General features: G+C 39.9%; 1 protein-coding gene across 4 annotated transcripts in view; it reads right to left on the bottom strand.

The window, feature by feature from the left end:
- ESYT2 (extended synaptotagmin 2) overlaps window positions 1-10,325 on the bottom strand; it is an 80,554-nt gene extending 70,229 nt beyond the window's left edge. For 2 of the 4 annotated variants that reach the window (XM_054514417.1, XM_036401250.2), the window contains exon 1: window positions 9,750-10,325. In XM_054514417.1, coding sequence (XP_054370392.1) covers window positions 9,750-10,103 — 354 coding nt within the window. In that variant the 5' untranslated portion in view covers window positions 10,104-10,325. The remainder of the gene's footprint in view (window positions 1-9,749) is intronic. The other 2 variants (XM_036401258.2, XM_036401265.2) reach the window with 2 other exon arrangements.
- Window positions 10,326-17,152: the final 6,827 nt, after the last annotated feature.

Consider the following 17,152-nt stretch of genomic DNA (forward strand, 5'->3'; position numbering starts at 1 on the left):
GAAGACTTGCCTCAAAACAAATTACAATTTTTCAAAATTCTGGACCAGCAAGCTTACTGCATTAGGAAATACTAACAAATGAAGAGAAGACATTTCCTCATTTTAATCATTTGTATAATTATATTCATTACATCAACAGTCAGCTTGAAACATGCAGAGAGCTCAAACATCTTAAATACTAAGAAGTCCTGAGAGTTTGCCCTGTAAGTCTGCACAAAAACTCACAGCTCAGAGCATGTCTTCTCACACTCCTTCCTGCAGAATAAAACAAATCACAGGAGCTCTTGTGGAGGTTTTGGATATGAAGCTGTAAACTTATTCACTGGTCTACAGAGGATGCTAAGTGAAGAAAGGCATCTGAGAAAGCACAGACACATGGGTTTTTTTCTATCAAGCTATGCAGATCTGAAATAAGGCATGAAGAACCACGTAGTACAAAGAAGCAGTAATAATGCTTACATCTAAAGCAAGCTGTGAGTTCTCTGAGCTGTGAAGTTCCATTTCAGCTCTCCCTGAAAAGTTTTCCTCCACACAATTAATTTGTTTTTAGCAAGCTATTTTTAAAAAGATCAGCTACAAACTTTAGGAGCAGAATTGTGGATCATTACACTGCATGATTAATTCAAATCTGAGCAAGCAAGGTTTTACAGCTACCTTCATGCTCCAGCATAGCCTGTGTTTGCTTGTAAAAATGAAACAGGCAGGCACTGCATTCTTAGACATTCACCTTCTTCCCATCTTCCCACTAAGGACTGACAATGACAGAATACAACACAATGGATTGTCAATATATTTAATTTTATATTCTGTGTTGCATCTTTCAAATTTTTCTCAGAGGAAACTATTTCAGTCCGCTTGGATAATTCACTGAGCCAGTATCTAACTAAAGGAATGCAAACAAAGGTTATGAAAACAATAGTGTAGTCTGTTACTAGACTCCAACTGACGTTTTCACATAAACAGATGCCAAAAGTTATGCAATTTACATTGCAAATGTAAATCTCTCAGGTAAAAGTGCTGCAACTGAACTAATGTAAACTCAACCCATGCTGCTATATGATAAGGACAGCCAAATGACAATGCAATTCTTGTCTGTCATATGACAGTTATTTTCAGCCAAGTAAAATTAGTTTCATGTTTCTAGTGTAGTAACAACTTCATGGCACATAAATCCAGGCTGCTTCAGCTGAAAACCATTAGTCCCATTTCAGATATTCAGGTCTTAAGGAAAATTCTGTAGTCACATCAGGGTGTAGCAGACAAAACTTTGTGCAATGACTCATTATATGGGAACGTTGGTCTTACAAAGGTTATTTATATAACAGGAGTTCCATTTGAAAAATCGTGTGTTTTAACATTTGCAGCACAGAACTTGCAATACTATCTACTTAGCTGACAGGCATCCAAATGCTTCAAAAGGTGTCATCCAACTTTAGGTGTCATCACTACATCCAACAAAACACCTTTCTAAAGACAGCCTCTTTTTAATTTCTTTTCTTAATATTTAAGCAAATACTTGTATTTTAGGCAGAAAAGATTTCTTACCATTTGTAAGCCATAATTGGAGACTGAAAGCTAATTTAAATGACAGCTTAAAACAAAAAGGAAAATGATAGAATAATTCAGGTATGAAGAGACTTCTGGAGTTGATCCAATCTAATCACACACTAAAAACACAATCAGCTTTTAAGCTGAATCAAAATACTGAGAGTTTATATGCCTGATAATGAGATAAAATGTCAAAAAATGTTATAAATGTTATAAAAGAAGTTAGATATGCAAATTGACATTATAAACAGCTCCCACTCAAACTTTGCTGCCCCACAAAGATACCTCAGCAGCATTATTTCCACCCTTTTCCTAAGAACAGCCTCTTTGTGCAGGCCCTTGCTCCATCTCACTTTAAACCTGAGCACAGGCTTCCGCCACTTCCCTTCTGCAGGCACTGGCACTTTTGTGGTCTCATAGTAAACTCATGAAACTCATCCAGCTGAACACCCAACTTGGCAGAAAACTCACAAATAGTTGGCCAAGTAAATTCTAATGTTGGCACAAGGTGGCACTGGGAAAGTGCAGTTGGATGCAGAACATCCTCTTTGTCAGGAGAGTGCACATTTACTTCATTTTGAAACTGCAGAATCAATCCCTTTACTAACCCTCCAATCCTCTCTGCCACAAGCATGAATGCAGGAATGCAGAGCAGAGCCTACAAATAAAATTCAAATTATACTAAATAGGGGCTAAGCTGAAAAAAGCTTTAATATTCTTGCTGTTGCTCCAACTTTTAACTGTATCAAGGAAGCACATAGAGAGAACTAAACCAAACCAACCAAACAAAAAACCCCCATGCCATTTAAAATGAAAGGAAAGTAAAACTCGACCAATGTAACAAAGACTAAAAGACTGGTACATGAAGCTTGGTAAAGCTGTTGGGAATAAAACACTAGAAGTAGGCTGGGGATGGGGATCAAATGATGTGCAAGAAGGCTCAGGAACAGCTCTTTTCCTCCCTCTCCCAGACACCCTATTAATGGCATTCAAAAGATGGGACACAGCTTCATACCTGAACCCTGACATTAGGATGGAAATTTTAGGGCTTTTATAAAGAAACAAGGGATCAAAAAGCATTTTGCAAAGCTGAGGTAAATGGAACACACTTCCCAAGGCTAGTGTGCTGGTTTAACACAGGCCCCTAAAGCCAGGAAATTACTCCTAATTCTAGAACCTCACTTTTGTAATGAGGTCCTTACAAAGCAAGTTAAATCTGAATTAATTCCAGTCAATGGAGTAGAAGCCCACTATCAAATATGTCCCTAGCTGAAGGGGCAAGTTTGTACAACCCCTCTTTCCACTCCGGATGATCCATTATTGCCAGCTCAGAAACAGAGAACCTGGCATATGCCAGAAAAAACCCACATAAATCTGGCAATTGGGTTTCACCATTTCACACACTTTTAGCAAATTCTTGGTTTAATTCCTCCCTCTTGTTTCTTATCAAACATTTTCTTTCTCAACTTCACAGAACTCTCTCCTCATTCAATTGAAAAAAGTCTTACCCAGAATCAAAGTGCCATATGATCTAAAGCTATACAAATGATAAAGTGTCAGACTTCTCTAAACAGTTCAGTTTCACAATTTACTGAATTCAAACAGTTGTTTCAAATAAAACCACTCTCTCCCTATTCTTATCAAAACACTGTTTCCCCAGTGTTATTCACATATCATTCTATGTTGAACACACCTACTCTGTATAGCCTTTATTTTCACTAAGTGTTCACAAACAGCAGCAAAAGATAAGGATTTAATTTTCTTCTTTGAAGTGGCACAGTATTTACCCTGAATGTGCCAAAGCAGCCCTACACATCCTACATTTGAAATTCTGCTGCCCTTCAAGCTTGGTACATAACCCCTAGAAGCTGGCCCTTGCTAGGCCACAGGAAAGCTCCCAAGGTGCTGGTGGAGTGTCCACTCTCCGCTTCCTAAGGAAAGGGGAGTATCAATCAGATTTAATTTATACTTCCCAAGAGTAGAGAAAAGCAAAGACAAAGATAAGATACCACAGGTCAAACAACTCTGTATCTAAACTAGCAATGTCTCACACCAAATCTATTATTTGTGTAGTATGTCCAGAAGACATACTACATATGTCCATATTCTTTTACTGATTTCCTTATATCTACATATCAGAACATACCAAATCAGTAGTATAAATTCATAGTCATTAACTTTTGCTTTCAGATCCTTATATACAGTTATAAGACTCTGACAAGTCATTTCAGACACTACAGAGGATATTTAGAAATAAGTGTTCTTTTAAAACTTGCTATTATTCAAAAGAAAGGTTTTTGAAAAATAAACAGATTCACTATGGGTATGTGGCCAGCAAAGCTCAAAAGAAGCTATGCCAAAGGCAATTTCAGCAACTAGAGAACTAGTAATGAATTGATAAATGGGAGATAAAGTTTAATATAAACCACATTATTAAAGTCAAATAAATTTATCTTACCAGAAACAACATGCCACCTCTTCTTTCATATTGAAGAAAAAGAACAGGACATCAAAGAACACTTCACATGTATCAAACAGGCTTTCATTGCTATAAACTGCAATGAAAATGTTTTGACAATAATCCTGATTCAACTTTATTTCCCAGAAAGTTCTCATGTTAAAAAATAGATAAATAAATCTTAGATTACATACCCCACCACACTATGATATACCAACAATCTCAAAAAGCAGTTGTAATTTAAAATGAGAAGAATCTTGTGGAAGATGCAGAAAAGGTTGACTGTTATCCCAGGTTTCTTTCTCTTCCACAAAACCTCAGTCTCTACAGACAAGATCTTTCTGACTCTTGCATTCTCAAATATGGCTGAAGATGGCCAGTCCTTATACACAAAGGCACTTAGGCATGGAAACAACAGTAGCAGACTAAAACGCTAAATAAAAAAAATACCAAATGAGCAAACAAAAAACTAAAGAGACCAGTACACATCTTCCTTAGTTATTCACACAAACTGCATATTGAAATGACATGTACAGTAGTCCCAAAACACAATAGTAATTTCTACATAATAATAATTTGTTAGATGAAAAAAGAATGTAAAGCCTGTGTCACCCACAAAGAGTTCAAGAAGTGTACTAATACTTTCAGGCTGATGTTTTTCTTTAGTAGTTTGATATCATGTTCAGGAACAGCAACTCAACATGTGGGTTTCTACCATAAATATTTTGGAAATGGATCTTCATAAATGAATCACAAGTGAGGCTCACCACATTACTATGTGAGAGAAGGTGTTTTGGGACAGACATTGTCTCAGCATAGCTTTAACACACTCAACTTAAAAACTCTGAGAAACAGGGAGATAGGATCAATTGTCTAATATCTTTTTTTTTCCCTTTGGTTCTCCATTTCCAAACCCATCATTTACATTTCTCATAACTATGGGGTACTCTTAGGATGTCACTCAGGTTATCTAAATTTCAAGAAGTAATACTGAAACAAATTAAACTTCTTCCTTTAAGAAGAAAGCCCAACCACAAAAATACACACAACCCACAACACACAGATGTGCATATTCATATACTATGAATCAGCTAGAAGAGAACACAGTTCAAAATGAAAAATAATCAGGCAGAAGGACACAGAGTTCAGTTGTTAAGTACTCACAAGTTACTACTCTATTCTTACTCACACCTCTTCACCCTTTCCAGATGCAGGCTGGCAGCCCAGAGCAATGGCCACCTGCAGTACTCACCACCCAAACTGAGGGGATCCTGTTTAACACTAAGTTACTGTACATGGGAGTCATTTTTCTTATAAATCACCCCTTGGTAAATTCCATCTAACGTACTCAACTAAGCTAGAGAACAGATCAGAAGAATGTGTCACAATGTCTCAGTGTCTTCAAATTTCGTATGCTGCAGAAAAACCCTCCTACAGTTCCTAGAGCTGCAGCAATAGCAGCAGTAACCAAAGGTCTGAGAAGAGAAACATCTTTTTCTTCTATAGCAAATAAACAGGTGGACTTCAATGCAATGTGTGTTATCAGGTTTACTGAGTACATAACATCCATCAGCAGGGATTCTTTGGAGATTCCTGTCCTAATCATCTATCTAAGATCTAGATAGCAAGTTTGATTCTGCCTCATCAATAAACCTTCATATCAACTACACACAAGAGCAGAACCACTTTAACCTTCTCTGCAAATGTCAGTACAGGTGTGATTCTGCAGTCAGAGCTACCAAACCACTTTTCTTCCACGAACACTGGCTCTGCCTTTCCAATAAATACCAGTAAAAACCAAAGTCTTTGTTGTTCTAACCATATAATTAGACACGATCCCCTTTCTCTAGGTGTAGCAGTGGTACAGCAGTTCAGTGGTGACCCACAATAGTCACAACCTGCAAAAACGTCATACAGCTTCCCATGAGAAAGAAGACCTACCAGATTTCTTTATCATGGTACTCTAAGTAAGTTTAATTTAGAAGGTGATGAAAACTATTTAGATTGAGGCAGGCTTTTTCCTTTTTCTTAAGTAGATGAGAAAATAAAACAAGAGAAAAAAAAATCACTCCAAACTAGAGCAGAAACTTAAGCAAGTGTGTAGGACCCAAAATGGCACAGCAGACTTGTAATTAATGTTCTACCATGCCACTACTTTTACTACAATCACATACAGTGTTTCAGTTTCTGTATAATACATACTTAGAGATAAAACAAATTGTCTAAATCTGTTTTCAGAATAAATTCTTTAAAAATGCTAAGACTTGTTCCTATTTTGGTCACCTGCTGATTGTTGACAGACTGCACATAGATCAGCTCCTGGTACCAGGCCAAATTTACATTTAATCTGGGGAAAACAAATTCAGCATGGCTTTTTATCTGTATATTGAAGAAAACAGGAGCCAAAGTCTCACTAAACCAAAAACATGTTGAACATGATATGTTGGCATGTTATGAAAGTGGCACTGAGTAACAAGAACCACTGCTAAAATGGAAAAATTAGATTAACTTTTCGGCTGATCTGAGAAAGAACAAAGTAAATTTGTTATTATTAGATTACTAAATTCCATTACCACTTTTAAAATAAAAGGCAACATGATACCTGGCCTTTAAAAACAAGAGTCCTGCTTTTAAGTTTCCTACCTTTGCTCCTCTATGCAGTGACACCTAAACTGCCACTTTCCTTATATACATGTTTGGGACTAAATTACATTCATTCCAGTATAAAATACATCTGGTGCATAAAAATGCTGCAAATAAAGAGAAAATGTCTTTCTCTAAAGACTTTTTCATGTCTTAAAATGTCTCTATTTAAAGACAACTTTGATCTCTAGTTCTTTCTCATTGTAAGTTCTGCTGCCTAGTTCCAAATTATTTGAAAAAGCACCCACCTCTGCTCCCTCCTACCCCATATAATCCATGACACCTTTCAAACAGGCAGCAGAGCTGTAACTACATGTTGGCAAGTCTCTAAGTACAGATCTTATGTTTTTAAGACAGTAAATGTGGTATTTTTCAATGCACACTTATTTGTAGTTAATTCTGTGTTGACATTTTAAGTAACATAACTTGTATTCATGCTGAATTAATTAATTTTACATGCACAGTACAGAATATTCCTGATACATAACCACCTGCTCATGGAAGAAGTAAGTCTAATTTAGGAAACTAATGATTAACATTACAAATGCTATCTAGTGTGGTGGCACAACTGTATCATTTTCAAACTGCAACTGAGCATATTGCCAGCAGAAAAACATTCTCTTGAAATAATCACTGTCTTTAAAATAAATAACTCAATGCAGTATTAGTGAGTATTTAATATGAACCACTAAAGCAACAGACAATACCAAGGTGTGTGGGGAAAGGGAATCATACCTAACACACAAAGCTAAAGCTCTTCTCCAATCAAGGGCACAGAAAGATACCACATGTCAAATAAAACTTTGAGGTACCACATAATTTTAGTTGAAAAATGGTTTATTACACCTCAGCATCAGTCCCAGAAGAGTAAAAAGTTTCCTATATATAAATCACAGCACTGTCCTACTCAAGCAATTTAAAACTTATTTCCATAACAGAAACCAATGGAAAATCCTTCAGTTTGGTGTTCATACTGAGATGGATAAAGCTCATCCCTATCAGAAATGTCAGGTTCCACCTGTTACTTCAAATATGACTGAAATTCATAAACCTCCAGGAAAATGCACATAATGCAGAAGGAAGAATAACAGCAGTTTTTCAAGATGCATTATGGAAGCAGCATAAGACTCATATAAACCTTAAGGACTATGACAGCAGACATTGAAGACCACTTTTGATTTAAGCAGGTTTTCAGAAGTCTTCTGTTTTCCAGATTACATTTATTCTGGAAGCTACTTTTATTTGAAAGAATGATGCTTCCAGAACATAGCAAATACATCAACAGAAAGAAAAGAACCAAGACCTTTAAAATTTAAGAACATGGATAAAGAAGAAGGAAAAAATAACAAAAAAAAATCTACAGCAAAAAAAAAATCTACATCCATTTGCCAACTGGTCTGAGAGTGTCACACTTTTGGGACACCCTGCTTATTGATCAATTGCTTTCTCACAATGCCATAGGATATATGAAGGTGCTTGCAGCCAGCACTCGACTTTTTTTTTGTCTCTGACTTCAAACAGGAGGCCCCTTTCCAAATCTTTAGTTATTTGGACAACTCCACGCAGAAATTAATTGCCATTTTATCAAAGGTAACAAATTGCAACTTAAAATAAAACTTACACACAGCACTAAGCTTGAATATCTATGGCTTAGTTACCAGCAGATTGTTACTATATACAAGCCTCCACTACAAATCTAGCTTCAATTAATTCATTTTAAATGCAGCGTCAGAACATTTCCATTATATTGCTGTGTGATTTGGAAAAACCAAACAACACACATTACAGGTAATGTAAGAGCTATTAGCTACATTATTTGAGACTCACATCTCTGCTTCAAGAGGTAAAAAATATTTAATCTCTCCTGAACACTGCACTTATTTTTATAATGATCTTCCATCAGAACTTTGGCAAAAGATATGATGGAAGAGGAGTAAAAGCCTCCAGTCTCACACCTACCCACTCTATTCTCTCCTATAACTTCCTCAGTAGAGCTAGAACAGGTCACATCAGGTATTGCAATCTGATCACATGAAAACAGCTGCTTGCACTCTTATCATCTCAGCACTGCTGGATGCACAGTCACTGCAAAGAGTCCCCAGGGGACAGGTGGGCGACTGTAGGTCAGGAGAAGAGAGCAGTCAGTAAAGGAATCACACGGAAAGAATCAGCAGAAACCCTCAAGATTTTGGGTATGGGCACTCAGAGAGCAGCAAGCTCTGCCCAGCGCATCACGGGGGCAGAGCGGGGCACAGGCAGGCCTGGATGCACACTGGCAGCTGCATCAAAAACATCATTAATCCTCCAAAGGAGAAATTACAAATGAAAGGTATTCAACTTTGAAGCCAGATTTAAGCTAAAACAAAAAAAGTAAGTAGCGTTAGTTCTGAAGACCTTGTAGAAAGCCTGAAACTTTCAAAGGAAGATTTGGAGAAAGCCTTTGAAAACCCCACCATGTCAATGCACAAATAAAGCCACCACAGCCCCTGTACCTTAGTCCTCACGTCACAGCCCTGAAACCACTCAGAAACACCACCCCACCTCTGGTTCATCCCCCGTTTGGCAACACTCTACTCAGAGATCTGCCAGGGTTAAGAGCCCGATTCTATTTCTCTCTCATCTCAACTTTGTAAGGAACGGCCCAAGCCGCGACACCCGCGTTCTGCAGAGACCGCGCTAGAACCGAGCCGTGCGCGCCACTGGCCCCTGAGGGGAAGGAAACCCAAACCCTGCAGCAAAGTTTATTTCTGCCAGGGGAACCCCGGCCACGGCAGGCTCAGGCTGTCACCGCCGCGGGCGCAGCGGAGCGGGCGGCGGGGACACGGACAGGCCACCCCGGCGGAAGGAGAACGGCGGGGAAGGGACACGCTCCCGCCCGCTCCCACCGCTGCACCGTCTCGGAAGGGGCTGGCGGACCGGGACAAGCAGCCATGGGGATGCAGTCCCTCACCCCTCCCGCCAGGCCGGCTCTGGGGCTCCGGCCTGCGGAGGGGCAGCACGGCGGGGCTGGGTGTCATCACGCAGGTCCCGGGGAGGTACCAGGCCCCGGCCCGCCGGGCGCGGGTGCTCGCGGCAGCGCCGAAGGGTGTTGGCCACTCACCCACGCAGGCAGATCCGCGGAGGAGACGCTGAGCCGCACCGCCTCCTCCTCGTCCTCCAGGAAGGCGAGCGCCCGGCCCAGGCGGGAGCTCTTGCCGCCGCGGTGCCTGCGGATCCAGAAGAGCCCGCACAGGGCGATAAGCACCCAGCTGAAGCTCAGCCCCAGGTAGCCCAGCACATACACGGGGAAGATCAGCACGAAGCTCCTCGCAAACTGCGACACCAATCCCGTCACGTCCACGCTCAGCAGCGGTGGAGGAGACTCTGGCACGGGGTCCGCAGCCGGCGCGTTCTCCGCGGCGGGCTCGGCGGCGGACCCCGCGCCGGGGGGCTGCTTAGCGGCTGCCCCGCTCATGCTACCGCAGCGGCGGCTCCTACTGCTGCTGCCGCTCCTCCCGCTGCTCCTCCTCCTGGGGCGCTGGCTGCGAGCGGGCAGGGGGCAGGGCGGCGGCGGCGCCTCCTCGCATCCCGCGCCCGGCCCCGCTCACCGCGCTCCGGCACCACCCGCCGCCGCTTCCGGGCCCGGCTGGCCCAGCTCCGACCGCCGCTGCCGCCGGGAGGAGGCGGCTCGGCCCCGACCGCCGCTATTGGCGCCCGGCCGCCGCACGAACGCCTCTGCTCGTCGCCTCCCCCGCCCCGGGCAGCCTCTTCCCCTCCCCTCCGCCGCTCGCTCTTCCCTCCCTCGCAGGCCTGCCCGGGAAGCGCGGGTTCGCGCTGCCGCTCGGGGCCACGGCCATCGGGAATGCGGGAAGAGGAGCGCGGCTCTGGGGGACACCTCCGGAAAAGGTTTCTCGGTGGGTGGCAGGAGCACAACGAGCGTGCCGAGGCGTGTGTGCGCTTCCTCACGGGCAAAACACACCGTGTCCCGTTCTCTTCGGTCACTTTCGCGGCTGGATGTTCCTACCTGTAACACCCTTCGATGACAACCTTCGTGTCTCGCTTTGTTCGCTGCTGATGGGTGTTATTAAAGGAGAGACTGATTGATGCCTCGGAGGGACCAGACGCTGGTCACTCCGCGCCTGAGTTACAACAGGTGTTTCCTGAAGTTTGGCTCACACATCCTCACATAAAGCTGCCTCCTCTGTCATCCTGTTAACACTCACGAGTAGCGAGGGTGGCACCCACTATCTTGGGATTTGTTAAACCGAATTAGCTGATTTTATAACAGGCTTGTGCCCTGTATCCCTTTAACACCTGGTTCTTGCACTGTTCCTCCTATATTTTTTTTACCTTTTCAAATAACTTTGATGTAGTCACGAGTTTCGTAAGAGGCAGCTGTTGCTTGTCCTTAGCTATCAGGTCCTAATCACAGATACACACAGATTAAACTCAGCATTTACCAGAATTTTGTGGGTTTTATTTGTTTTGGGTTTTTTTTTTTTGTTGTTGTTTTTTTTTTTTTTTGGCTTTAAATAGCTAACCTTTCACTTAGTGGGAATAAGGATCCTTTCTCCTCTCTTCAGATGCCAATTTTCGCAAAATGTGTAGGACTTTGAGACTTCATATTTGCATGCAGTGAAGAGGGGCGAATCACTTTAGCCAATAGGCTGAAAAGTTATGAAAACACACACAAGTGGACAAATAGAAAAGCTATATAAAAGCTTCATTTTCTTAGGAAGTGAAAGTAACCTCATGTCAATTATCCGGAGGGAAAAAAGTCAAAAAGGCAATGGCATCAAAGGAAAAGTTGCTTGCTTAGTGTGGCACAGCAGAACTGGAAAAAGAATCCATGTTTTGACAACTGAATGTGGTGTTCTGTTCCCTCATCTTTCCAAAATGCCTCCATGCCTGCCATCAGGCTCAATGGACCACTCTAAGCTAAAACAATTTCTGGCCATAGACTTCTGCTGTTCTTTACTTTCTCTTTACCACTGACACTGTATTTACTCCATCTGTGTATTTAGATTATTCAAGATGAATATTCAGAACAACCAAATGATACAAAAAGATGTAACAAAATCAGTGATTTACCACTGGGTGGTAATCCAGACTTTGAAATTATAATTTACTTTGGGTCTTCTAGAGAACTCAGAACACCTGCAGGCTGTAACTGTGAAGGAACTGAATGAAGAGCACCATAAGGCTCTAGGAAAGCTTGTGACCTTAAACTGAGGGTATCAAGTATGATGCTGTGAACCCTTTGGACACCAGTGAAATTAACTACAGTAAATTTAAGTGATTTTTTGCATTTATTGAATTCCTCTTCTAATTACTTACTCTGCTTATAATGTGACTTTAATGTACCTCACTCCTGAGTTTCAGTAACACCTAGTACAAATGGTCACGTTGTATGTTGGCTCCCTCCATTACAACCAACACTATTAATACTCTCATTTTTTCAAGTCTTTTGTCCTCAGCCTTGGACTCCATTGTCCATTTTATTTCCCTATCCGGCCTCACAGTGTCTGAGTCAGAATACAACTGTACCACAAATTAAAATGAAAATTCGAAATGAGAGGAAAAACAGTGATTGAATTAATGTGACATTTGGCAAGTAACACTTTACTGTGAGCTACATATTATTCTGCTCTCATGTATGTCCAGCATGTATTTTGAAAATGAGCTGGATATAGAATTTAGAGAAGTTCCCCATACAGTCAAATTTAGTAAAATGGAGAAAAAAAACAGGAAATAAAAATTAATCTTGTAGTAGCATTTAGAATGACAAACATAATATAATTGTAGACCAGGCAGCCTAGCACTGGTCCTGCACAGAGTAATTCATTAATTAATGTGGAAGTTTGATTAATCAGAAGTAAAAGTGGGTGATAGTGTGCCAATCAAAGAGGAAAACAGAAGTAAGGTCTTGTAGCATGAATTTGATAACGTTTATCTGTAACATCAAGAGGAAGTTCTGATAAAGAGTTTACCACTGACTTCTAAGAACCTTTGTAGATAACTCACTTGGGCCCACACAATATTTTGATGAAGAAACTGGGTGGTATGAAATTAGCATAGCCATTGTTGTATAGAGACAAAGGAGTCTTGCTAAAATCAAGATATAAACTCTGCTGCAAGGTGATAAATTAGGGTTAGTTACTTCATTATAAAATTTATAATAAAATGTTCTAGATAAACACTAGTTATTTGCTTATTCTAATTTTTTGGTGCAGATAAAGAATTTAATAATTTGCTCAAGAATCTTGGAAATGTTAATTCACATATTTCCTGATCCTCTAATATGTAAAAATGTAAAAATAATAATAAAAAAAGTAAAATTTAAAAATATGTAGTTGTGCATTAGGAACTCCTGAAGATAATAATTTATGGCCCAGAGATTGCTCTGGCTTCTTCTTTAGTATCCTCTAGTCAATTGTATCAGCTACACAGCTGATTATATTTATTTCATTTAGATGATATTTATTCTTTCCATATCCTGCCTTTTTTAGGCCTGTTGCATTATTAGAACTTGAATTAATACTTTTTGTTAGCAACATCCCTTTATACCCATTCTTAGCCATATGTGTTTGCTTCTTCTTTTTTGCTCTTTCCAATGCTACAGCTTCCATTGCAAAGTAGTGTCATCCTGTGTTTACCTTTACATTGCATCACCATCAGATTGCCATGATGATTTGTTTTCCAGTAAATACCATCACTACTTTCCCAAATAACTTCCTGAAAGATCTTGTTTGTACATCATTTTTGACCATGAGAAAAATTGGGAAAATTCAGTTTATGTGGTGAAAAAAGAAAACCTAATATTCTCAACTTTTTGGAGTTCACACAAGAAAACATGTTTTGGAAGCAATTTTAATTCTTACTTCATGACCATTTTCATTAACAGTTTATTTTCCTGAAGGACAATATGTGGTGTTACACCTAATTTCCCCCAACAGCATTATTTCAGTCTAATGGTTCTCTCTACACTTTTTTGCTATTGAAGAGAAATCTTTATTGAGTAGAAATCTGAGAATTTTTGCTGAGGAACATAATCCCTAAAAAAGTGAATTATTAATGAAAATATAATTTACATGAAATTTTATCCTAGTAGATTCTCATGATGGAATACTCTCTACTTCTGTGTTTGATTTTATGCAGCTGTCAAACCTGCTCTGGGTTATCTACTGTAGACCAGAAATATTTTTGCCTGCTTCAATTTATCTAATATATAACACAAATAAGAGCCAAAAGACTCTAACATACCTTAGCTTCTGTTTGGAGAAAAACTATGTATGTCTGTCTGATCCCTGCTATCGCCCAGGCTGGCTTCAGTTTCACTGAATGTATAAATTGTACTCTCATGACAAGATCTTCAAATATTTATTGTTCCTGAAGACAGAAATACTTTCCACTAAGATGTGTTTCTTAACAAGTTTTCACAATAATTATAGTCTCCTTTTTCCCCCTCATTTGATTCTTACAAGTTCAAAACTAAAGACACAAACTTTACTGCAGTAATCCACATTTTTGCTGTTTCTATTTATGAACCTGAAGTACTAACAAAAGCATTTTGATATTTTGCAGATCATTTATGCATGTCTGCTGATAGAAATATTTAAATTTTCTTCTAATCTTCAAAAGACTTCAGCAAAATGTGGTAAAAAAAGAGGGGGAGGAACCCTACAAAGCCTAGATCCTAACATGTTCATTTCTTCATAAAAATTAAAAAAAAAATTAAAAAGGTGGGTTTTTTCCTAATAATAGAAGAGTCTTGATTTTTAAGCCTGGTGAAAAGTTGCCATTTGTCCCTCTGAGGGGACTGGAATATTTCCAGGAACTTTTTGGTATAATACTGTGATGTGTCATTCCACAGAGGTGAAGAAAAATGCAATAATGCTTCACCGGCTTAGAGGAACATCAGCAGATAAAAATAAATAAACAAAAAAAGTTTATTACTACAGAATATAAAAAGCTGTGCTATTTTATCTTCCTGTTTTTCAGATAACAGTGCAGGTGGAGAAGGAGATATATGTACCAAGCCAGACAAGAGAAAAACCTGTAGATGATAAAATTGTAATAAAATTCTCAGGGCTACCAAACCCCTGTTTTACAACACTTTTATTGGAAAAAAAACTAGGGCATCCTTTTATGCTGGCTTTACACAACAGATATGTGTCATTTTATTGCCTGTATTCACTTGAGTCTAACACACATTTTATAAAAGCAGTCAAACCACTGGTGTATTCATTTTCTCCACTATATTGGTGACACACTGTAGTTTATTGTTTTAATTCATGATGGATTTAAGCGTGCACAAATTTTAGTATTGTTATTCCAAAGCTGCTATTCTACCTTGTATTCTCATGCAGCAGTTAAACTTCAGTTTGATCCCTAGATTTAAGGTTTGAAAAGTTCTTTCTAAACCCTCTAGTGGCACTTTCCCACATCTGTATTTTTTCTTGTCTTAGAGATGCCTGACTAGCATACTATCATAGGGCTAAGAAGAAATGCTATTAGCAGCCAAAACTGTTTGGTTTTTGTTGGGGTTTGTTTGTTTGTTTGTTTGTTTGTTTGTTTTGCAGTAAATACATAGGCATGTTCTAAACAGTAGACAAGAGAAACAGAATTTGAAAAAAAGCTGCTTCTTCTTTTCAGTTTTTGGCATCACTGTCACATTTGCTTATTTAGTTATATGTATTTGCTATATTGTTGTTAAAAATAAAATCCAGTTAAAAGGTTGTTTTGTCCTTCAGTCTCTATACATAGGACAGCATTTCTGCAGAGATCCCTTCCTAAGCAGATGCCTAGTTCCATGTGTTTATACACTATGGCTAAAGAGCTCTTTGAGATAACCCAAGATGGCTTTTATGGCCATTTTTATTTGTTCAGGGAAGAAAATATAAAATCATAGAATTACAGGAAAGTTTGAGTTGGAAGGATCATCTAGCTCCAAGTCTCTTGCCATGGGCAGGGACATCTTCCCCTAGTCCAGGTGGCTCAGAGCTCCATCCAACCTGGCCTGGAACAGTGCCAGGGATGGAGCATGCACAGCTTCTCTGGGCAGCCTGTGCCAGTGACTCACCACCCTCACTGTAAAGAATTTTATCACAATATCTAATCTAAACCTACTTTCTTTTAGTTTGCATGTACTCCCTGTCCTGTTCCCCACATGACCTTTAAAAAGTCCCTCTCCAGCTTCCTTGCAGGCTCCCCTCAGGTACTGGAAGGCCACAATAAGGTCACCCCAAAGCCTTCACTTCTGCAGGATGAACCATTCCAATTCTCTCAGCCTTTCCTTGTAGGAGAGGTGCTCCATCGCTCTGATCATCTTGGTGGCCTCCTTTGGACTCACTACAAGAGGTCCATGTCTTTCTTCAGGGCACCCCAGAGCTGGATGCACTATTCTGGTTGGGGTCTCACCAGAGAGGAGGTCAGGGACAGAATCCCCTCCTTGCCCTGCTGCCCTTGGGGTTTTGGATGCAGCCCAGGACATGTCTGGGTTTCTGGGCTGTGAGTGCCATGGCTGGGTCATGTCCAGCCTCTCACCCACCAGCACCCCCAAATCCTTCTGGCCAGGGCTGCTCCCAATCTGCTCATCCCACAGCCTGGATTGAAATCGGGGGTTTCCCCAAACCGTGTGCTTATAGATTATTATTGTTCTGCTACAACCAGATAAATAATCCATTAGGAGGCTTATAAATATTTTAGTATCCATAGATGTTTATATTCAGTGGATATAATTTAGCCCTTAAAAGTCATACTTACATGTAATGGTGTGTTTGAGCTTTTTTTTTTTTTTTCTTGGTTGGGTTTTTTTGTGTTTTTTGGGTTTGTTTTTTCCAAGAAAATATCAGGATGGAGTTTTTTTGCTCATAATTGAATACTTGATTTACTTTTCTGCTACGTGATAAAGGAAAATATTTCACGGTTTGGACAAGTGGAAACTTTTACATTTTTACATTTTTAATTTATTCTGGAAATATGAATATGAGGCAAGGTATCAAGGGTTTGTACCTACTTGTCAACTGACTATTTAAGTCAAGTGTAAGGGGTTAAATTTTACCTCTGAAGTCAGCCACAAACTCCCACTGAACTATGGCAAGAATGTTTCTAAAATGCAAAACTGCATCTTCCTTTGCTTCTTCCCCCCTTCCCACCCCCAGTAGTCAGTTTTCTACAATCATCAATATTAGCAGTAGCTGCTACATATTAACTTTTTATTTTACACTCTGAGAAGAGGCAACAACGTTAAAAGAACTCAGAGAAATTTTCACTTGGTCTTTTAAATTGCACACGTTAATGGGCTGTAAATATTTGCTGTGAAATGGCGCACACCTTTCCTGCAGACAACCATCGAGCTCTTTCCAGGTGTGCTTGGTGAGCTGCCATTTGTGCTTTGTAGCAGAAATCAGCTCTTGTACTTGTCACTGGGGGTACATTATTAGCATTTTAATTTATTTATACAACTGTTCTTTGTACCTACCTCTACCCAGCACCTGGATAAGTGGCAGATTAAGCATAGCA

The sequence above is a fragment of the Molothrus ater genome, chromosome 1, assembly GCF_012460135.2.
Source record: "Molothrus ater isolate BHLD 08-10-18 breed brown headed cowbird chromosome 1, BPBGC_Mater_1.1, whole genome shotgun sequence".
Lineage (NCBI taxonomy): Eukaryota > Metazoa > Chordata > Aves > Passeriformes > Icteridae > Molothrus > Molothrus ater.